General features: G+C 40.6%; 1 protein-coding gene across 3 annotated transcripts in view; it reads right to left on the bottom strand.

The window, feature by feature from the left end:
* Positions 1-24,641, bottom strand: part of PAPLN (papilin, proteoglycan like sulfated glycoprotein) — a 138,880-nt gene that overhangs the window by 90,765 nt on the left and 23,474 nt on the right. For all 3 annotated transcript variants that reach the window (XM_033951382.1, XM_033951384.1, XM_033951383.1), the window contains exon 2: positions 13,959-14,021. In XM_033951382.1, coding sequence (XP_033807273.1) covers positions 13,959-14,015 — 57 coding nt within the window. In that variant the 5' untranslated portion in view covers positions 14,016-14,021. The remainder of the gene's footprint in view (positions 1-13,958; positions 14,022-24,641) is intronic.

The following is a 24,641-nucleotide window of genomic DNA, read 5'->3' as shown; positions in this document are numbered from 1 at the left end:
ACAGCTCAAGCAGCCCAGAAACCATAAGCCAAATTCCAGAACTGAGTCCAAACTTCCCACCTGACACTGAAGAACACTAATTACTAGGTCATCAGCATTACTCTATGTTAACAATGCCCTAAGCCTTGTCCTTCAGTACAGGACAATACTTGTGCTAGGACATTGTCCAGGTGAATTCATCCATCAATAATGATTCTTCTAGGGAGCTTTTTGTAAAATACAGGGGAATTGTGAACGTCCGGACCTAAATGTTCCAATTCCTAATTAAGCCCCACCCCCTCCTTTTCAAAACTGTGCAAGAGGTTTTTAGCGCTGGCCAGTGCGCTGAATGCTCTGCACTGCTTTGATGGTCATAGAGTTCCTATGAGCATCAGAGCAACACAGAGCATTCAGCGTGCTGGCCGGCGCTAAAAACCTCTTGCACAGTTTTGAAAAGGAGGGGGTGGGGCTTAATTAGGAATTGGAACATTTAGGTCATTACGTTCACAATTCCCCTGTATTTTACAAAAAGCTCACTAATTTGGCCGGCGCTATAAACCTCTTGCACAGTTTTATAAAAGGAGGATAAATGTCCTATGCAAAACAAGGCTTCTATTCATTTGTCTGGATTTAAAGCACAATTTTATACAGGTTGTTTAGGTTACAAAAGGACTTTCACAATTTGTAGCAAGTTTTGCAAAAAGCTTGAGGAATGCAAAAGCTTTTGTTAAATATTTATTAGTATTGCTTTTCTGAAGTAGGCTGTGAAAACTGTAAAGCTATTTATAACTATTCTGCATGGTGCTTTAGATTCATTAATTTGTAATTTTTCAATTTGTATTTTGTATTTCTTGTCTTTTCATTACTTTTAACTCTTTTAATTTTTTAGGCTACATTTTGATTAAAATTTGAAATCATGATTAATCGTGCAATTAAAAAGGTATGTTATTAATTTATTTTTTCCCTACTGCAGGTCCTTGTGACTCTGGGTCACTTAACCCTCCATTGCCCAGAATCACGAGGAACTGCAGTGGGCAAAAAACAAATAACATACCTTTAATTGCACTATTAATTGCAATTAAAATGTTAATCAAAATGCAGCCCTAATATTTACATAGATGCAGGAAAAACACATGTAGTTGGTAGCATATACTGTACAGATTAAACTAATCAAACACTGACCATCAGCAGCTGATGAGTAACAGGACATTCAGTGCCGGGCCATATCTGGTCACCAGCACTGAATATCCAGGTCAGCAAATGTATCCAAAAGTTATACATGTATGAATAATATTCAAAGCCATACCTGTATAGCTAACTGGGCAAACAGGACTTCTAGTTATGTGCTCCTACTTACTGGTTAGCTATGCAGGCACTGCCACTGAATATCACCAATGCCAGCATAACTCCCAGCTCCACCCAAACTCCATCTCTAGATTGCCCTGGCACTATCCCTTGGCGATCAGAGGCTATATTCAGTAATGCTACCTGGTTAAGCATCACTGAATATCTCCTCCTGATCCATTCAGTGCAATTTAACTTGACAGAAGCCTCTCCTGCTCAGTTACATCATTTTGAATACTGAGCCCAGTGATTTTGCAAATAAACATATACTAAAAAAAGAGCAGTTTTTGTAAGTGTAAATAGTGGATTTTACTGCCTAATTGTGTTTAAAAAAAAGAGGCTTTTGCAACATTTGAACCCGATATTGGAAAAGCTGGGCTCCTAAATGTATTCCTTATTTTCAGCTGAAAATTTATCTTAATTTAGGAGCTTAACAGTTATGCTTCTAAATTCAGGACTGTTATTCATTTGCCTAGCTTTGAGTCTAGTGCTGAAAATCAGTGCTAAACTCCTAACTCCCCTCCCCCTTTGAACCTGCCTCTGTTGCCACCCTCTTTTTATGCTCCAAAATTTATAGGCTCCATTGCATATTCACAGAGTTGTGGTGGGAGTGAATATGTTTTGATGATCCCAATTTTGAAACAGCTCTATTGGCTTCCATTAAGATGGAGGGTCCAGTATAAGAATTTGCCCCACTGTGCTGTGAACCACCACAAGAAAGACCTGGGTACATTTCCCAGATTAGGTCTTCCAGACCACTGTTTCTCAACTCATAAGAACATAAGAAGCGCCATCTCTGGATCAGACCTTCGGTCCATCAAGTCCTGCGATCCGCACACGCAGAGGCCCCACCAGGTGTACACCTGGAGTAATTTTAGTCACCCATATCCCTATGTGCCTCTCGTAAGGAGATGTGCATCTAGTTTGCTTTTAAATCCTAGACAGTGGATTCCGCAATAACCTCCTCTGGGAGAGCATTCCAGGTGTCCATCACTCGTTGCATGAAGCAGAACTTCCTGATATTTGTCCTGGACTTGTCCCCCCTTAGCTTCAGTCCATGTCCTCTTGTCCGTGTCACATTGGACATTGTAAATAATTTTTTTTCCTGCTCTATTTTGTTGATTCCTTTCAGTATTTTGAAAGTCTCGATCATATCACCTCGCAGTCTCCTTTTTTCAAGGGAGAACAATCCCAGTCTCTTAAGTCGTTCCTCGTATTCCAAGTTCTCCATACTTTTTATTAGCTTCGTTGCTCGTCTCTGCACCCTCTCCAGCAGTTTTATATCCTTCTTTAGGTTGGGAGACCAATGTTGGACACAGTATTCCAAGTGTGGTCTGGCCATTGCTCTATAAAGCGGCATTATAATTTTCTCTGATCTACTCGTGATTCCTTTCTTTATCATGCCTAACATTCTATTTGCTTTCTTTGCCGCTGCCGCACATTATGCCGACGGTTTCAGGGTCCTATCTATCAGTACACCCAGGTCCTTTTCTTGTTCGCTCTTACCCAGAGTTGCACCTGACATTCTATACTCGTGTTCCTTGTTCTTTCTGCCTAAATGCATTACTCAGTCCTTTAGTACCCTTGCCAGTCAGGTTTTCAGGATAGCCACAATGAATATGCATAAACTTGATTTGCATATACTGCCTCCATTACATGCCTATTTCTTTCATGCATATTCACTGTGGATATCCTGAAAACCTGACTGGCAAGGTGGTAATCCAGGACCGAGTTAAGAAACACTGCTCCAGACCATGGAAAGTAGGACAGTTTCCATCCCCAGGGAGAGGGAATGCCAGAACAGACACACCAAATGGTTGGATTTAGGGCCTAGGCCCTATAGTTATAAGGCTGTGGAAGAAGTCCTGGTGTATGACCTGAATGAGGACCGGGTTAAGTTAGCCTAGAGAAAAGATGGCTCAGGTAATAAATAAATACCTTAACAATGATAAGGAATGTTTTCCTCCAGGATGCTGCCAAACTCACTTGTAAACCCAGCTGCACTAATTGATTTTACCACATCCTCTGACAAAGAATTCCAGAGTTTAGTCACACATTGAGTGAAAACACATTCTCTGATTTGTTTTAGATCTGCTACTTCATACTTTCTTGGCCTGTCCCCTCGTCTTTGTACTTTCTGAAAGAGTAAAACAATCTGCCCGACTCCACCCATTGTTTCATAGACTTCTATCATATCTCCCATCAGCCATCTCTCCTCTGAACTAAAGAGCCCTAACTACTTTATTCTTTCTCAAAGAGCAAATGCTTCATCCCCTTCTCTCTATCATCTCTAATTCTGCTATAGCAATTTTACAATGCAGCAACCTTCAAAAGTGCACAATAGCTAAGTGGGGGGGGGGGGTCAATTCTATATAGTGCACCAAGATTTAGGTGCCAAAATGCAGTACACTGTGTACAGATTCTATAATGGAATCTGGGCGCCCATTAGATTCCATTAGAGAATACTAGAATCAGCTAGCATTCACGTGCTAATACATAGGCATTGCAGATGTAAATTCTTGCACGCAAATGTAGCCCTTTAGCATGCAAATAAAAGTATTTTATAACCTAAGCACTTAAATGAAGGATGTGCCTCTATGCTTCCTACATCCTTGCATTTACATGCTATACAATTTGCAACATATGTAGAATACCACTAGTGCTACTAATCATTTTTATAACACTACTAAGAGCTCCTTTAATGAAGCCGCATTAATGGCTTTATCGCACGCACTTTTTTAGTGCGCGCTAACCCCCGCACTAGCCGAAAAACTAACGCCTGCTCAAGAGGAGGCGGTAGCAACTAGCACGGCCAGCAAATTAGTGTGCGCTATTACACGCGTTAAACCGCTAATGCAGCTTTATAAAAGGAGCCTTAAATGTATGGAGTGCTGTGCATATTATATGCAGGTACTTTCTCTGTCCATAGTGGGCTAACAATCTAAGCTTCTTCTTTTTTTTTTTTTTTTGCATCTGGGTCAAAGGAGGGAGGGGGAGGGGGGTTTGTCAGGTCAGGACCGGCTGCTGCTGCTGCTTCGGGGGCTGGAGGGAAAAAGGGGGGTTCTCTGGTCAGTGCGGGAGATGATTTTATTTTTTTGCCCCGGTGATTTTATTTTTGCTGGTTGGTTGAGTGCCAGTTAACTGGGATTCTACTATATTACCAAATATAGACTATGAGCATTACAAATGACACGAAATGCAGTAGCAAGAGTTTTGGTGGCAGCGAGTATGTTTTGATGACTCCAATTTTGAAACAGCTGTATTGGCTACCAGTAAGATGGAGGGTCCAGTATAAAGCAATGCTAGTGGTTCATCGAGTTTTGTATAGTCCAGCATCATCATATTTACAACAAACACTGGCTATTTATCTCATAGGAAACAGAAATCAGAAACTGCTTTAAGTTTGATGATTGATACTGTACGATATGTGGCAACAGGCAGGGCCGGATTTAGATGAAAAGAGGCCCTAGGCTATTCCACTTATGAGGCCCTTTCACCTCCCATTTTTAAGTTTGTAAATTACATGAGAGATAATAAAATACATCATTACTGTGATATATATCAATATGTTAAATGAAACATGTTGTTATTGGTACTAACCTTTATAAAAAAATGTGACACGGATAATAAATTAAAAAAAAGTCAAGAACACTTATTTGGACATTTATTCTCAGCACCATATATAGTACTTGTAACAATAACTAATCAAACATAACACACAACATTGCCCCTTCCTATGTCCATAGTGCCCCCAGTGCGTCCTTCCTCACCTCACCCCCCTCCGATGCCCGCCTGTCTCCCATCCCCCTTCCATTGAACACCCCCCATGCCATCCTGCCTGCCTGCCTTCCATTAAACCCCTCCACTCCCCCTCCGATGCCAGCCTGCCTGCCTCCCATCCCCCTTCCACTGAAACTCCCCACCCCCTGATGCCAGTCTGGGTCTCCCTGTCCTGACGGATCCACGTTTTGCCTCTCTCCCCGCGGGGCTGGGCTTTGCCCAGCTGTTTCCAGACTAACATCTTTCCCTCCCCGATCCTCCTCCCAGGGCGAGAAAAAGAAAGGGAGAAGCCGAGTCGGCGCCCCGTTGCGGCCGGAGCCGGTTTTGATCCCAAAGTGTAGAATTTCTCCTTATTTTCGGTTCAGTGTTTTAGTGTTCACTGTTTTTAGAATAGTGTAATTTTAATTTTGCTAACAATTTGAATGTAGGCCCCTCTTGATCTTGAGGCCCTAGGCTGAAGCCTAGTTATCCTATAGGAAAATCCGGCCCTGGCAACAGGTCAGTTAGCTTTTTCAGTGGCTGCAGCAAAAATGTGGAATATGCTACCAGAAACTTTGAAATTATTTAAAGGGAGTGACCAATTGTTCAAAATTGCTCAAAAAACATTTTTTGTGCAATCTTTTTATGATTAAGAAATGCAGATTTTTATGATATTGCAGGCTGCCTATAACTGAATATGTTTTTTTATATTGTCAATATTTTTATGATGTAAACGGATTTTATGTGTATTTGTAATCCACCTAGGTATTAGGCAGGATATAAATTTAAAATAAATAAATAAAGTTAGTTAGTTATTGAATTAGAAGGAAGGTGTGGTTGCACCACAGAGTGATACAGAGGCATAATGATATTCCATTTTATCTCTCCATTCTTTTCCTAATAATTGCTAACATGCTGCCACCACACACTGAGCAGAAAATTTCAATGTATTCTCTGCATATGATATGACACCTAGAACTTTTTTATGGGTGGAAGCTCCTAATCTGGAACCTAGCTTCATATAGCTGCAATTTTGGCTATTCTCTATTGTGCAATTTTATGCAAGTTAAGAACTTTTTAAAAAACCCAGATTGAATCGATGAGGATCAATAAAGAGTTGAGTTGAAGGTTCAGAGTTATATACTCTATCAGCAATCTGAAGATCCAGCAAGGCACAGCAGTCTGTGATATATATGGGCCTCTGATACTTGGTGGTTATGTAGGTATATAGTTGACATTGTAATATAGCATACTCTGGCATTCCTTGTGATGTTAGTTTGAATATTTTTACTACACACAATTTAATTGAATAAGGAACCAATTAATTATTAGCATTAATTGTTTTTGATTTAAATTTACATGCATAAATTTAGGCATGGATCTGCATGGCACCAAAAGGGGGCACAGAAATGGGAGGATCACGAGTGGATCGGGGGTGTTCCTCAAAGCTATGTATGTAATTGTAGTATAAAGAACAAAACCAAAAAGAATACTGCAAAACAATGTACAAAACACAGGGACTTTATTGGAGTCAATAAAATGTTATTTGCCAAAGAATGGTTCTCTATATACAGGACCAGTCATGGTCCGTGTTTCGAAAAACACTCCCTCCGCAAGGGTCCAAATTATAAATGTCAAGATAAGGTGTATACCTGGATGAAGAAGATGGATACTAACACTACTAAGAATAAACCTTTACCCAGAACTACAAATAGAGTAGTGGCATTTGAATGCTCCTCTGATACCACGGACACAAGTAGTGATGAAGGAAGTGAATCCTAATGTGGACTTGGATTTGAAAGATTTATTTTCTTTAATGTAATAATTTTGTTTTACATTGGTGTGTTTCCTATTTTTATTTGTTGTAATAATGAATAAAATTATAAATAATAAAAAAGGAAGTGAATCCTCAAGTGCTCAATCAAATTTAGAAAGTAATACCAACTCCTCTTTTTATCCATACTTATTTTGGTTTATATTGTGTTTTCCTTATTCATTAGTTTTAATGCTTGTATTAGTTACTTAGAATTTTATTATGTATGATGTTATTATTATATTGTATGCCAAGTACCTATTGTGTAAAGTGCTATGAACTGCTGGTTAGGCAGTATATAAAAATAAATTATTATTATTATTATAAAAGGGAGAGGTCAACAATTTTAAAAACCCCGGTATTTACAAGGTCTGGCTGTATGGACAAGAACGAATTTACGTCATCAATAATCAATATCTCAAACACTGCTTTCTCTGATGTTCAGACCAGAGTGTTGATACGTCAGGAATTTCTTTCCTGGTTATACCATCCTTATTTTCTAAAATACAATATACCAGTAAGTCAATTTTTGAGGATATGCCGCCTATGTTCTCAACAGGAGGAATTCGAAAATCAAGCTAAAATATTGATACAACGGTTTAAAGAATGGGGTTATCCTTTTAAATCAATTAGAAAGGCATACCTTCATGCTAAATATGCACAGCGACCTCTTTTGATTCAAGAGAAATCCGATACCAATCAAGAAGAATGCATGATATGTGTTCTTCCATTTACAGCTTTGAGTTGTAGTCTGTTTGCAAGCATAAGGAATCACTGGTCTATTCTTCAACTGAGTTCCTGTATTCAGAACCATCCAATTGTATCTTATAAAAGAGGAAGGACTATAGGAGAAATACTATCCACTCACAAATTTGAGATTAAATGCCCTGATGAAGATAAGATTTTCAGGCACGATTCTTGTGGCCAGTGCAAATGGTGCCAGCAAACCCTAACTGGTCCTGTTTGGATGGATCCAGCTACTACAAAAATATATAAATCAGTTGTAGATAAGTCCTGCACTAGTAGTTAGGCAATTTATATAATACAGTGCCCGTATGAACTGTATATGTAGGCAGAACAAGTAGAAAATATCAACTAGACTTACAGAGCATAAATCTTGAATCAATATTGGTAATTTAGAAGCTCCTCTTGTCCAACATTGGCGTGATGCTAAACATAAAATTTCTGATTTAAAGTGGAGAATTCTCAATCAGGTTAAAATCAGGAGGGGGGGGGGAGAGTGGTAATTATGAGGAACGGTTAAACTTTAAAGAACAGAAATGAATCTTTGTACTTAATTCCGTTAAACCTAGGGGGCTGAACGCAGAGATTGAGTGGATGACATTGATTTAAATGCCTTTCCACGTCAGGAATCCCTCTGCCCATTGTATTGGAGACATTAAGATGAAGTCATTACGTTCTTTCAACTGATAAAAAAAGCCGCAGCCATGTTTTTCTGAATAAGTTATTACAAGTGGGAAACATGGAACCGGCAAAACTAAGGTGAATCTCTTAAAGATTTTTTCTAATCACTTGTGTGAAAATCTTGTTTCTTCTTGAGAGAAAGATATAGATAAATATAGATGTTTTGCTATACTCTTACGTTTGATATATTTAAACTGCTCTAAACTATATTTTATCCATTTGTGATTCATAGGGGAAATGCCTTGAAACAGCCTGTGTGAGGCAAAACATAGGTCTGTGTCGGACGAGATCCCCTAAATTATGCTATTTATAAAGATGAGTATTTAAAAACTAAAAAGTTTGAGTATGTATAGAAATAAGTAAATTGAGAAACAGTGAAATTTATCAAATATACCCTAGACGAGGGATCTCAAAGTCCCTCCTTGAGGGCCAGCAATCCAGTCGGGTTTTCAGGATTTCCCCAATGAATATGCATTGAAAGCAGTGCATGCACATAGATCTCATGCATATTCATTGGGGAAATCCTGAAAACCCAACTGGATTGCGGCCCTCAAGGAGGGACTTTGACACCCCTGCCCTAGACCGATGACGATTTTGGTGCTAATAGTCTGTGTGTTTAAACACTGCGCACACAGCAGCACCGCCGAGGTCTGTTAGTGGAAATCCTTAGGATATTTGTTTATGAAGTGACTATTTGCGCTATCTTAAGAAAATACTGTACACGCTGCCTACTTCATATGTATACTCACATATCAAGAACCATATGATGTTGGGCAAAGGCGTAAGATTCCTCCTCTGTCCATCATTTGTAGAATAAAGGGCATCCACACCTAATTTTAGGCACAAGGTTTTGCATTACATCTTCCTAAAGTTAAGTGGGACTCCTGGGCATAGGTGCTGCCAAGTGCTTAGGCGGTTTCTTTATGACACGACTGTTTAGGTGCAATATATAGAATTGCATTCTATATATTGTGAAATGTATGTGTATATGTATGTATATGTATATATATATGTATGTATGTATGTATATGTATGTATGTATGTATGTATGTATGTATGTATATGTATGTATGTGTATGTATGTATGTGTATATGTATGTATATATGTATGTGTATATGTATGTATATATGTATGTATGTATATGTATGTATGTATGTATATGTATGTATGTATGTATATGTATGTATGTATGTATATATGTATGTATATATGTATGTATATGTATATATATATGTATGTATGTATGTATATGTATGTATGTATGTATGTATGTATATATGTATGTATATGTATGTATGTATGTATATATGTATGTATATATATATGTATGTATATATGTATATATATATGTATGTATGTATGTATGTATATGTATGTATGTATGTATATATGTATGTATATATGTATGTATATGTATATATATATGTGTGTGTATGTCCATTTCACAATATATAGATGTCCATTTCACAAGATTCCCCTTCAATTCCTCACAATCTACTCATGAGCTAACAACTTTGAACAGTTTTGTATCATCTGCAAATCTGATCCCTTCACTCATTGCTCCTTTCTCCAGATCATTTATAAATATGTCAAAAAGAACTAGTACCATTCCAAATCCCTGAGGCACTCTACTAGAGGTGAGGAGTGGCCTAGTGGTAGAGCTGCTGCCTCTGCACCCGTTGGTTGTGGGATTGAATCCCAGCACTGCTTCTTGTGACCCTGGGCAAGTCACTCAATCCTCCATTGCCCCAGATACAAAACAAGTGCTTGAATATATTGTAGCAGGAAGTAGGGGCAGCAGGTAGCTGGACCCTAATCCTCACCACTGCACCAGCCGAGCGGTATTACTGGAGTGGCCAAGGGGATTGCAAACTCCAAAAAGAAAACAAAAACAGATATGTGCAAAAATTAAAGTCTTTTATTCCCCAATCTCTGGGGTGTTGCAGCAACTCTGCTGTTTACACAGCATTTAAATGGCTTAACTATAGGATCAAAGAATTGACAATAATCCAGCTTTTTTTTTTTTTTTCTTTTATGCTCTCTTTCTTATGCACTCTAGTCTTAATTACATGTGAACCGAGTCGAGCTCCGTTGGGAGATGACCCAGTACATAAATTGAAGACTAGATTAGATTAGATTATTCAAAACAACAGTTTCAAAAGAAGGCATAAACTTCTTGCCACAAATTAAAACCAAGTTGCTACAAACACAGTCTGTAATGCAGACCCAGGATTACTTTCCTCTTGATTCCACTTTCAATTCAACTTGACTTCAACTCCCATGAGTCTTAGGTTCAACAAATATGGTGGCTTTCTGCCAAACTTTATGCACTGGTGCTGTTCAGACAGTTCCTTATAGGCTTTCCTAATTATGCTTGAATCCTTGAATTATGCTTGAGAAGTTATTAAATGTTAAAGAACAACGGTGGATCTACCGGCTCAACTTGGTTGAGCTGGCAGGTTTAAAGATAGAAATAGAATGGTCCACATTGATTTGATTAGCAGGTTTCAGCTGTTTTGACGTTGGTACGTCTGGATCTCCTACGTGCTCTACGTCTCTTTCCAGGGGGCAGGATTGAGTTGGTACACGACGAGTGAGTTTAACCAATGAATAGAAGGGTTACACAGCTGTATAAATTAAAAATTTATGATATAAAAGAGCCCTACACACTCCGCCGCCATCTTACTTCTAAAATTTAAATATATGAGTTGGATGACAGCGGCAGTGGTAAGTCACAATAAATATTTTCCATTTCTTATTGTAGAATGGTATGTTTTAACACGAGTGTAAGACATATTTATTTATGTTTTAGAGCGGATCCCTGATGAAGCTAACGTGAAACATGTCGGGTCCAGCTGCAGCAAATGCTTAAGTCTTTAAAAAGATTTGCAATCTACAATTATTCAGATAAGTTAAAGAGAAAGATAAAAGAAAAAAATATATATAAAAAAGTGATTTAAATGCCCAAACCTATCAGGATTCAATACCAGATATTCCCCACTACAAGAACATGAGTATAGGGTGGAGGAAAGGTATATCTGAGGTTTTGGATGCATAATGCTAAATGTATAAGGTCAATTAATGAATTGAATGTGTTGAAGGATGTGGAAAATTGAATGACATGATATATCTTAGAGGCTTACATCATTATAACATATATTGACTACTCTAAGTAAGAACAATATTTCAATACCATCTTAGAATTAACTACAGTTTGAATCCTGCTTACAGCATTTTGCCTTTGCACTAAAGCATTCCTAATATTGGCAAACTAGTCACTGTGTCTTTAATTGGAATTGCCTGGGCTCAAAGAGAGAGGGCAAACCTACCTGGCTATATTCCTCACGTTTAACAAAACTCCTTGGTGAGCTTCAATTAAGATTAGGGCTTTATCTTTAGGTTTTAGTACTGCTGCAGCCATGCTTCTCAATTAGAAATGGACAGAGTTAAAGATTCCCTTACCCCACAGTAAATCTTATGGGAACTGAAATTGCACTGAAACATATCAGCTTTATTGTTCAGTGTTTCTTACTATAATACACATTCCTTATGTTTTAGTCTCCTGGCTCCCACTGCATTTCTTTATCTCCCAACAAGCTTATTGTATCACAATCCTCTTCACTCATGCACACGTCACATTCTGGCTGAATATCACTTTCCCCAGATTAAAAAAAAAACTAGGTCTATATCTTGCCTACCTGCTGTATGAGTTAAATCCTGACCAGACCTTTCTATAGAGCTGGGTTTGGAAAGTTTTCTAGCCAGAAGTCCTGGGTTAGCTTTGGTTCCTCCAGTAGCTTGACCTCCTGAGGGCAATAGGCTCCTGTCTTATGACTTCTGTGCTGTATCCAGAATGAAGCTTTGGTTGGGAATGGAACCATTCCTCCCTAGCTTCAGCTCTCTTGTCTGTTTGTTTACCTCTGCAGGGACAGCTAGAGTTCTCATTGGCTGTTCCTTAACTAGCCTGCCTGCTTTAAATAAAGCTTTTCCCAGTGTGTCCTTAGGTATAATTGTTTCCACCCCACCCCCTTTCTGATCTTTCCCTCTACCAAGAGAAGTGGGCTTTGGAATAAACTGCTGACTCACAAGTTTCTCACCTGAAGGCAAATAAGCTTTTGTTACAGGGATGTCTCTGACTTTTGAAGCCTCATGTTTAACCTGAGTGATATTCTTACTGGGCTGCACCTTAGGCAATTTGTTGACTGCATGCTTTTCCCTGTCACAATGTATAAACCACTTTGAATGTGTAACCACAAAAAGAGCTTCTCATGCGGGATTTTGTCAAATGCCTTGTGAAAATCCAGATATAAAGCCAATTTTAGAAAGAACACGGAGAGAGAAATTAAGATGTCCAGATCTGGATATGGAAATTTCCCATGAGATTTTACAATGCTCTCTCAAACTCAGAGCATTTTGTAAAACACATTTAAGGGTATGCACAACTGCATTACAATATCTCACCACATCCAGTGGGAGCAGCAATTTAAAATAAAATTGCACATGGGCTAAAAAACATCAGCTTTCCTCATATGTGAGTGGGAGTAGCTTTTCTAAAAAAAAAAAAAGCAAAAAAAAACCCCCAACCCAAACCAAACCAAAAAAATAAATAAATAAAAAAAAACAAAACTGCTGCTCCCAGACTGCTGCCAAATGGCCCACCTAGTCTGCCAATCCCCACTAACTTAACATTTGTTTCCTAAGGCTATATTTGTTGTCTTCTGATAGTACCAGTATCATAGATGCCATATAATCTGGGACCATACCATATAAAATTTTGAAAACCATGGCATAAATGGAAAACTCCACCTGTGATTCCATGGGCAACCAATGTAGCCTTATCAACAGCAGACTAACACTATCATATTTACCATCTGAAAAAAAATCAGTCTGGCAGACATTTTGTATGATCTGGAATGTCTTTTGCAAATGGATTTAAAACATCCAGAATAGATTATGTTATAGTAATCTATAAGAGCAAAATGAGTTGAACCAAAATATTTTCTTTTTTTTTAATTTATTTTTATTTAACATTTATTGAGAAATGTTTTGCATGAAAAGTGAAAAGAAACATATAATAAAGCTTAAACAAACCATAGGTAAATTAAACATAATTCTTCTTAGACCACTAATATGGAGGGAGGTTCAGCCCAGAAAACTGAGAAATGAAGAAATTAATCATCAATGCATTAGGCTTAGCAAGACAAAACCTCTCCAAACACTAGAAACACCCATTACCCAACCGAGATGTTCTTCAAATCTAGAAAACCTTTCAATTGGTCCAGGGTATGAAAAAATATATTTTTACCCCAGCATAGCAGACAAAACATTTACAAGGATATACTCAAAATATTTTCTGCTCACTCTTAAGTTTTCTTAACAATATAGAAGACTTCACCACTTTATTTATTTGCAGCATCATGGATATATTATTATCTACTTGAACGTCCACAATACTTGTGGAAGACTATCTTATAATTGACAAAATTAATTACTACTACTATTAATTATTTCTATAGCGCTACCAGATGCACATAGCACTGTAGATTACTAAGAATCTATTTGATCTTCTGAAACTAAAAGAATCAGACTCACTCTAAAGATTTACTATATTCAATTTATAAAGATATTGTTACTTACTGAGGAGGAGGGAGCTGGAGCCATTGACAAAGTGATCAATAAGAGCAAAGTCTTCATTTTCCCCTATAGAAAAAAAAGAAAATGTCAGTTGCCCTTACTGTCATAGTGAGAGGGAGGTAGAAAAATTTGCGGTCCAGTACAGGGTCTTTGGAAAACTTGGTGTCAGAATGTTTAAACATCAGCGACACATGGTTTAGGCATCACCCAAAAAACACAATATGAAAGAACCCAAAGAATTTGATTTTCTTTTTCCCAATTGCTCTTCTAGGCAGTAGAATTCAGCTCTGCTTGGGCTATCCCCTTAGTTTCCTGGATATTTCTTAGTTTTGTCTTCTCTGTTATGATGTAGGGCCCAAACAAAATTAAGAAATTTTCTCTACTCACTCTGCTATATTTCTGAGAGGCCCATATTTAGGCATGGTCGCTTAGTCAATGTACAGTAGGCAACTTCTTTTGATAGGCATCAGAGTGTTGCCACTGTTGCCTCACTACAGTTCGGGCCTTCTGCCACACTGACACCAGCTGGAGGAGGCTCACCACGGGACCTTGGAGTTGGCAAAAAACAGAGGTCTCAAACTCAAACCCTTTGCAGGGCCACATTTTGGATTTGTAGGTACTTGGAGGGCCTCTGAAAAAATAGTTACGGTAATGTCTTATTAAAGAAATAACAATTTTGCATGAGGTAAAACTCTTTATAGTTTATAAACCTTTCCTTTTGGCTAAGTCTTAATAATAATATTGTCATTTATAGCTAAAGAGACATATGATCAAGAAACTGTTTTATTTTACTTTTGTGATTATGATAAACATACCGAAGGCCTCAAAATAGTACCTGGCGGGCCGCGAGTTTAAGACAACTGGCATAAAGGGTAGGCTTTTGAAGAACAGAAACTATGCATTTGCTCCAAGGCCCTGCCCTGAGGTTACTGCTTCTGCAGCTGCAGTAGGGACATTATAATTATTTAATCGTACTCTGTGTATTTTTGGAGGAGAATTGGACAGGTCACTGTATTGATATCCATGTTTAAACTATTACATTGTAAATCTATGTATGAAATTTCATAAATATTAAGCATTTAGGGGCAAATTCTGGAGAATGCTGGAGAAGGATTTTAGGCGTGCCAAGGACCACCAGGAGAACTAACAAATCGATTCTGGAAGAGATCAAACCGACTATGTCACTCAAAGCCCAAATGATAAAGTTACAACTGTCTTATTTTGGTCACACCCTCAGAAGAGAAAGATCAAGGGAGAAGGGCATCGTGTTTGGGAAGATCGAAGAAACCAGGGAAAGAGGGTGACCTGCAATCAGATGGCTGAACACGTTGAAAACAACCATGAGGATGACACTGGAGGACCTTTCCGGACTAGCACAAAACCAATTTCTTCTTAGATCCGCAATTCATCAAGTCGCTAGGACTTGAGCACAAGTCGATGGTACCTAACAACAACAGGGGCAAAATTCTACATATAGTGTGAAAAAAATCAGCACTAACTAGAATAGTGCTTAGCACAATTTTATACAATGAATTCACACTTAATAGAATTGTGCTAAGTGCCAGTACATCACATAATATTTAGGTATACCTATTTAGGCCAAGGAAAACCAGGCCTAAATACCTGCACCTAACTTGTGCATGGATCGGGCATGTCAATGCGCCTAACTTTAAAACCGCCCACAATCCACCCATGCTCCTCCTCTGGCCATGCCCCTTTATCAGATTAGCACACTAGAACTGGTTCACAGCACTTTACAGAATACGACGTCCATGCTGTGTTCCTAACTTTTAATTAGTGCCAATTGGCATCAATTATGAAGCATTAATTGCCAATTATCAGCACCAATTAGGCTTGTTAAAAAAAAACTAAGTTGTGAGCACACATCAGCTGTGCACACTGATTTGTACGTAGAATGCCATATACAGAATTTGGGAGTCAGTGGAGGAAAAAGCCTCAGAATCGTACTGAAAATCTATCAACTGCTCATTGAGCTCACTGAATAAATTGCATGGTTACTCAACCCTGGCAAGATAACGTTCAAAAATTCTGTTCAAAAAGAGCGCAATAATGGAAAGGAAATTTATCTTTAGAGGTTTCTAAATAGTCCCGCCACCAACAATGGCCAGCAGTTTCATAATAAGTTGCTTCAGGGTGTAGGAACTCTAAACAATTTAAAGCTGGACGCCGTCCTTGCAAAATCCTTAGTGCTCAAAATAATTCCCACCCTGGGGCCTACAGGCAACCAAATTTTAAATTCATCCCAGATTTCTTCTTTCAAGTTTATTAAATACTTGTCCAAGTTTATTAAATTTCTGAGAAGCTCCCATCTCTAAATAAGGACTTAAGAGAGGCATGGGAAAAGTCAAAGAGGTAAGGAGGGAATACTGTGGGGGACAGAGAACGAGAACTACAATTGATGACAGGAAAGTTAGGATGTAAGGTGAAGGGAGAGGGATTAAGTGAATGTATCATTAGTTTTATGATCCTGACAGCCCTGTACTCAGTAAGGGCTGGAACACTGCCCATACGCCGAGAGGCTGGATAGGCTGGGGCTCTTCTCTCTGGAGAAAAGGAGGCTCAGGGGAGATATGATAGAAACCTTCAAGATCATGAGGGGCATAGAGAGGGTGGATAGGGACAGATTCTTCAGACTGAAGGGGACAGCTAATACGAGGGGGCATTCTGAGAAACTGAAGGGAGATAGGTTCAAAACAAATGCAAGGAAGTTTTTTTTCACCCAGAGGGTCGTGGACACTTGGAATGCATTACCGGAGGAAGTGATCAGGCAGAGTACGGTCCAGGGATTCAAACAGGGATTGGACGGATTCCTGAGGGATAAAGGGATCGTGGGATACTGAGAGAGGTGCTGGGATGTAACACCAGGTAATGAGTAAAAACCAACCAGGTCGTGCATGTGAAAGACCGGAGGGCTAGGGCTTCGATAGGAAGGCAGGACTTAAATGGGAAGCCAAGGTGGCAAGGGAGCCCCTTCTGATGATTCTGACAGGTCGTGACCTGTTTGGGCCACCGCGGGAGCGGACTGCTGGGCAGGATGGACCTGTGGTCTGACCCGGCGGAGGCACTGCTTATGTTCTTATGTTATGTTCTTATGTTCTTATTTACAGCAAAGTGAACTATGGGCTAGATTCACTAAGCAAACTGATCATATACTGATCGGTTTGCGACCCAATTTTCCTCCGACCCGATTCCCTAACCTCTGTGCCAATCATCCTCCGATCCATGCATGCAAATGAGGGGAAATGGCATGCAAAGTAGGAAGGACGCGATTCACTAACAAAATTCAGGCATACCGACTGGGCTGGCTGATCCAAAAAGAAGCGACTGCTGGAGACCAGTCACTCACATCTTTTCTGACTGTCCTGCCAGCCCTGCAGCCCTGAAATAAACTTGCTCTCTGCCTCCCAACTCTCCTGTCTTTCCCCCGGCAGTGCAAGCCCGTGGTTATAACCCGCGGGTTTAAAGCGGGTTAAAACCACAGGCTTGCGAAGTATAAAAAAGTAAAAAAACCAGAAAAAAAAGCAGAAAAGTAACTCGCAGCTCTATAAGCATGTGCAGACCATCTACAGACCAAGATGCGCATGCTTCTGGATCGCTCACTAGCGATCCATGTGGTCAGTGCGGGGTATTCCTCCGATCGCCTCCATTAGCATGCTGACTCCTCTGTGAATTCGTCGTACTGCCGCGAATCGACCACGGATCGGGCACGATCGGGCAGGCTAGTGAATCTGGCCCTATGCCTCTAACTATAACCTGCATATCATAGGCAGTCCTAGACCTGGGTACCCACATTTATGTGCCCCCTGCAAGTGTAAATTTGCAGACTACTTGAACTTTTGCAGGTACATGCTCATAAGTGCTATAAGTAATGTTCTATAAGGGCATATATTAGTGATGTAGTGCCTAAATGCAGTGGTGTACCTAGGGTATGTGGCACCCGGGGCCCATCATTTTTTGACACCCCCCATGTAATAAAATATTTTTTGTAATAACCATGAAACTGAATAAATGGTCATAATAGAAACAGGCAGTGAAAATTTTCTTTTATTGAACCTCATATATGTAACCATTATTCCAAACATACCATAACATAACATAAATTATGTCTGAATTGTCATGACATCAGAAGTACATATGGAGTAGTTGCAGGTGATGCTTGGGACAGTTCTGATTGTGTTAGTTCGGTTTTATGTGTTTTTTGAATAGAAGGGTTTTTATTTCTTTTTGAAGGTTTTGCAGTCTGTGGTCGATGTCAATTGGTTGTAGAGTCGGGGGTCGAGTGTTGCAGCTCGAATGGCTAGGAGGTTGTCGAACAGTTTTTTTCTTTTGACGTTTTTGGTTGGAGGGTGTGTGAATGGTGCGTGAGTTCTCCTATGTCTGGTTGAAGTGGATTGAATTATTTAGCTGAAGAAATTAGTTACCCCCCCCCCCCCCATTCCACAAACATTAATTCTCTTCCATTTTTGTTCCCATTATAAAAAAACACTGATAAGTTCCCAGAAAAAAAAATACATTAAAATAAGAAGTGAAAACAAAGGCCCCTACAGATAAGTACATAACATAAGAATAGCCTAACTGGGTCAGACCAATGGTCCATCATGCCCAGTAGCCCATTCTCATGGTAGCCAATCCAGTGGTCAAAACCCAAAGAGTAGCAACATTCCATGCTACCGATCCAGGGCAAGCAGATGTTCCCCCCCCCCCCCATGTCTTAATAACAGACTATGGACTTTTCCTCCAGGAATTTGTCCAAACCTTTCTTAAAACCAGCTACGCTATCTGCTTTTACCATAACTTCTGGCCACTTCATTTTTAAGCTGAGATCTTTCCTTCCAAACAGAGACTTTGCTAGATGTCAAATACAGCACAAGGTAACTTCACACGGACCTAGCTGTGCAGGAAATGTAAATCTCCTCATACACCCACCATATAGTGCAAAAATGTGCAAAGGTCTGTTTTTTTCTTTCGATCACTACATAGACTAATGCCACACAAGCAGCGCTGTTACAAACATATTCTGTAGGTCAGTGCTAAGGTTAACAAAGTTTCCTTCCTTGGACCAGAAGGAGATACAGTACTGACAAACCACTGGAAGAGATCCCAAAACAACTACCCAGGAACAACACCCAAAGACCCACTCACTGTGTGAACCAGTTGAGTGGAGTGGACTAACTGGGGGGTGGAAATGGGCCCGGAGTTTGCTCAGCAGAATTTCCCAGATCACCTCTTCCTCTCAACACATTGACACGCTGCCACCACCACCACTAGGAACACCTCACCAGGTAGGCCAGCAATACTATAAACTTTATAAAACACATTTTTATATTTTCTTATAAAGCACATATTTTAACTGAACTCTCTGACATCCTCAGCCTTTCCATTCACAAAAATAGAAGGAAGAAAAGTTCCCATTTCCTGCTGTCTCATGTCCCCGGCCTATACAATATTTTTCTTCTGCAGAGTACAGACCCTTCAAAAATCTGACCAAATCCTCATTTCACTTGCATTATAAAGTACTGAGAATGCCATCTCTCCCCAATCCCAGGTCCTAAAGTCTAAGACAGTAGCGCAAACTAGTTCTGCCAGATTCAGGGAAAAAATTTGATTCGATTCAGCCTATTGAATTGGTTTATCGATTCGATTTTCCTGCCCAATTGGGTGTTTTTTTTCAAACATCCTGGTGGGTTTATTTTATAGCTTTTTCACCCCCCTTTGGCTTCTCCTAACCACACAGGCGCTGTGGTGTAAATAAAATAAAGAAACAAAAAGGACTTTTCCTCTCTCTGTTAAATTCTAGCTCACGTTTGCGGTCTAACACCAGCTCTGGCAGGATACACATTTCAAATCTGACATATTGTAATCACAAAACAGAAAATAAAATTCGTTTTTCTACCTTTTTGCTGTCTGGTTATTTTTCAAATCTTGTTGGTCCAAGGCTCTGGTTGTCTTCTGATAACTTGCTTGCCAGGGTCTCCTTCTTTCTTCTTGCTAACCATCCATCTGCCATCTCTGTCCTCCCCTTCCGTTTCCCTTTCCTCCCCCGGATGTCTGGCATCTTTTCTTTTTTTGTCTCCCTCCACAGATCCACCTTTACTTAACTATCCTTTCATCCAGCAGCTCTCTCTCCTTCCCCACCACTCCAGGGTCCACCATCTCTCCCTTTCTTTTCCCAACTACCCTCCTAACCAGTATCTCTATTCCCCCCCCCCTCCACACCATCTCTTGTGTCCAACTTTTCTCCCTTTCTGTTCCTTCCCTCCCTAAAACCCATGTCCATCATCTCTCTCTCTCTCCTCTATTTTCAGACCCATTATTTCTTCCCACCCAAAGTCCGGCATATGCATGTCTCTTTGAGCCCCTCCCCCTTCCCTCCGTGTACTTCTACACCAGGGCCCCCCCTCCCCTGAAGGCCTGTCCCCCCCTTAAAGGTCTGCATCCCACCCCTGAAGGCCTGTCCCCCCCTTGAAGGCCTGCCTGCCTGCTCCCCTTGAACGCCTGCCCCCCCTGAAGGCCTGTCCCCCCACCTTGAAGACCTGCACCCCCCCTGAAGGCCTGCACCCCCACAAAAGCCTGTCCCCCCCTTGAAGGCCTGCCTGCCTGTTCCCCTTGAAGGCCTGCCCCCCCTGAAGGCCTGTCCCCCCCTTGAAGGCCTGCCCCCCCTGATGGCCTGCCCCCCCCTTGAAGGCCTGCACCCCCCCAAAGGCCTGCACCCCCCCCTCGAAGGCCTGTCCCCCCTTTGAAGGCCTGCCTGCCTGTTCCCCTTGAAGGCCTGCCCCCCCGAAGGCCTGTCCCCCCCTTGAAGGCCTGCACCCCTCCGAAGGCCTGCACCCCCCCCGAAGGCCTACACCCCACTGAAGGCCTACACCCCCCACAAAGGCCTGCCCTCCCTGAAGGCCTGCCCCCCCTTGAAGGCCTGCACCCCCCCGAAGGCCTACACCCTCCTCGAAGGCCTGTCCCCCCTTGAAAGCCTGTCCCCCCCTTGAAGGCCTGTGCCCTCCCTTGAAGGCCTGTCCCCCTTGAAGGCCTGTCCCCCCGAAGGCCTGCACCCCCCCCGACAGCCTGTCACCCCCCCACTCGAAGGCCTGTCTGTCCCCCTGAAGGCCTATCTCCCCCCCTCCACAAGGTCTGCCTGCCCGTCCCACCCTGAAGGCCTGCTGCCCCCCCCCCCACTACCTCGAAGGACCACTCAGCCCCACCACCACCACCACCACCACGAAGCACTGCTCATTCCCCCGGCCTCCCCGCTTCATTTCCCTGGGGAAACAGCCTGCAGCAAGATCGCGCGATGCCAGCGATCTTTGCTTGCTTCGGCTGTTTCCTCCGCCGCGGTCCAGCCCCTCCTCTGATGTTAGAGGAGGGGCGGGACCGTGGCGGAGGAAACAGCCGAAGTAGGCAAAGATCGCTGGCATCGCGATCTTGCTGCAGGCTGTTTCCAGACATGACACCCGGCGCAGGGGGGGGAACCGGACCGGACCGGGAGCACCCCCTCAGGCTTGGCACCCAGGGCGGACCTCCCCCCACGCCCCCCCCTTGGTACGCCACTGCCTAAATGCAACGCATACATGTGTACATCATGGGCAGGCAATGGGGGGACTGCACTTATATTTATACTGTACATTACATGCACCTTTGCCACAGTTAGGCACCAGCAGTTATGCCAGGTCTATGGCTGGTATAAATGTGGGTACCTAGATTTTAGGTATGCCAATGACAAGTTATTCTATTATTCTGTTATGGAATCTGGATATCCTGGATATTCTAGAACAAGCTGTTACCCTTAAAGTGTTCCAGAATTCTGAGAAGAGCGTAAAGGGTAGATGTGAATTGTTGTTTACGCTTTCCAAAAATACTAAGATTCGAGGGCATGTAATGAAGCTTCTAAGTGATAGATTTAAAACAAACCGGAGAAAATATTTCTTCACTCAACAGGTAATTAAACTCTGGAATTCATTACCAGAGAATGTGGTAAAAGCAGTTAGCTTAGCAGCGTTTAAAAAAAAAAAAAAAAAAGGTTTGCATATTTCTAAAAGAAAAGTCCATAAGTCATTATTAAAAGGGACTTGGAAAAAATCTACTGCTTATTTCTAGGATAAGCATCATATTATCTGTTTTACTCTTTGGGGATCTTGCCAGGTATTTGTGACATGGATTGGCCACTGTTGGAAACAGAACACTGGGCTTGGTGAACCTTTAGTCTTCAGAAAGGCATTAATGTGTGTAAAATGAGTATGTCTTTATAAATAAATGAAGTAATATCCTATACAAATGGCACCCACAAAGTAAAAAACGTAGCATGCTTACTCTCTATGCTTTTTAATGAATGCTTGCTAACAATATGTTATTTCATATTTAGACCAACTGGAAAGTTGCTACCTAGATGGATCAGAGTGGTACGTAAACAGACAAGATCTAATCTAATCCTTAGATTTATATACTGAATAATCTTCCAAAATAGAAACTTGACTCGGTTTACATAAAGATACTTAACATACTTGGATCAGATCTAATTAGTTATAAGAAAAGTGATTTAACAAGATCCACAACCTTAGTAGGATTTATTAAAAAGATGTGTTTTTAAAAATTTCCTAGAACTTGGAAGAAAAGGAAGAATTCTATTTACTGGAAGTTCGCTCCAAATAGATGTAAAAGCATATGAAAAAGATCCAGAGAAGTAGCGTAAAGATTTTATTCCTTTATGTGAAGGAATAGATAATTTATACATGTGGAAGTTTCTTGACTTCATGGACCGTAACTAGTTCAAAGAAATTGAGACCAAAGGCATAAGAATTCCATACAAAATTTTGAAAGTGATACTTGCGCATTTAAATTGGGTTCTGAAACCAACTGGAAGCCAATGAAGTGCTACAATCATTGTTATTCTTTCTGCAGGTATTCTAAAACTGGACCACGACATAGACCAGCATTTATTGTGAAGGAGCCCCCTGGCTAGTTACAACAGCAGGGAGCGTCTTTTAGAAGGGCTCCCCCCAGGATAAAGGTCCAAATAGACTAAAGCCAGCGATCGTCACTATACCTGTTTTAACAGCTTTAGCGACGATCGTAATATGATGCATGAAGAGCTGCAAAATGTGGAAACAGGGATGTATAATTTGCAAAGCATTCCCCCATGGATTGTGCCACATTGGATTATCCCAGTGTTTTAATATATTAATCCACAGAATATTTTAGAGAGTTGAGTCTGGAGAGATTTTTGATAATGCAGGAACATCAAGGAAGGCCAAGGTCTTCATTGCAAGAAGGGTGAGTTGAGTGGTATACGAGAAGCCTGATTGTACATGTCTATACAGTGTGAGATACTTCTACATTGTCCAATGACACTTCAGGAAAAGCAACTAAGGAATAATTTATACCACACTGGACTCAGTCCTTCTAAAACTAGAGTCAGAAGCTGAGTCGGTCAACTGAGAACAGCAGTCATGTGGCTCTGCTGTATAAGTTCATGTTTATTAAAACTCTCTATACACCGCTTAAACTACAAAAAAGATCAAAGCAGTTTACAAAATAATTCAGTAACAGCAATAAAAGAACTCCATAAAAAAAAAACAGAAAAGATAAAATCAAACATACTAGATAAATATATATTCACAGTGCAGAAAGTACAAGGAATTCAGCCTGCTGAGTTCAAAAAAGCTAATTGAAAATAATGAGTCTAAATTTTTTTTTTAACTTTACTAAAGATTACTCTTTTCTTAACTCCAATGGTAAACTATTCCATAAAACTGGGACTAAGTAAAAAAAAAAAATAAAATGCACAGCTCCTAGCAGACGCCAAATGAGCCTTAGCAATATATGGGGTAAAGCCACTCTATTATCATCTATCATAAAACACACAAAAATTAGAAAACAACTGTACTTCTGGCACCTTAACAAGGGGGGGGGGGACCCACTCAATAAGGTCTAATCTTTCAAGCAACAAATCAAAGTAGCTCCTGAGGCTGACACTAGAAAAGAAGTCAACATGTATGCACGGGTCCCTTGAACAATTCTAACGCTTGCATTTGGCTCAGTGTGAGCTCCATCACAGGGACTGGCAGGCTGGTGCTTGCACTCCCCTCTCAGAGGCAGACTCATGACTCCAGCAGTGAAAGCATTTGAACTGGGAGTTGCCACAAGTGCCATTCTAATGAAACTGTCTGGAATGCTTCATGGTAAGAAACCTGGCAACGTTTCAACCTCTCCGCGGCCTGATTCTTCGGTTTCCCATTCCAGATGGCAAACGGGCTGATATAACAACGCAAAACGAGCCTTTTTTTCCCCCTTAACTGCTCATCATGCGATTCACCATGGTGAAATAACTTGCCAAATATATCCAGCACGGCAACAACTAATGCATTTCTGATCTGCCTGTTGTTCTACAGTGCGATGGCTGAAGGACTTTATAGCTTCTTAGAAGAAAAAAATGCAGCCAGTTTCAGAATAAAAGCACAATTGTTTCCATCCATGAAAGACATTTTAGGTCTAAAGATCAGGATGAGAATAATTCCTCGTTTTCAGTACAAACAACTACAAAAAAGAAATCAGCCATGTATATAGTTGATTATGTTCTAGCAATTTTTTTCTACAAGAAAGAAAAACATTTAGGTTGATCTATTATTCTCGCTGGGATCCAGCATTTTACTTTCTTCATGACAGTATAGTTGCTTT

This window comes from Geotrypetes seraphini, chromosome 7 (genome assembly GCF_902459505.1).
Source record: "Geotrypetes seraphini chromosome 7, aGeoSer1.1, whole genome shotgun sequence".
Classification (NCBI taxonomy): Eukaryota; Metazoa; Chordata; class Amphibia; order Gymnophiona; family Dermophiidae; genus Geotrypetes; species Geotrypetes seraphini.
This window is presented reverse-complemented; position numbering and strand designations above follow the sequence as displayed.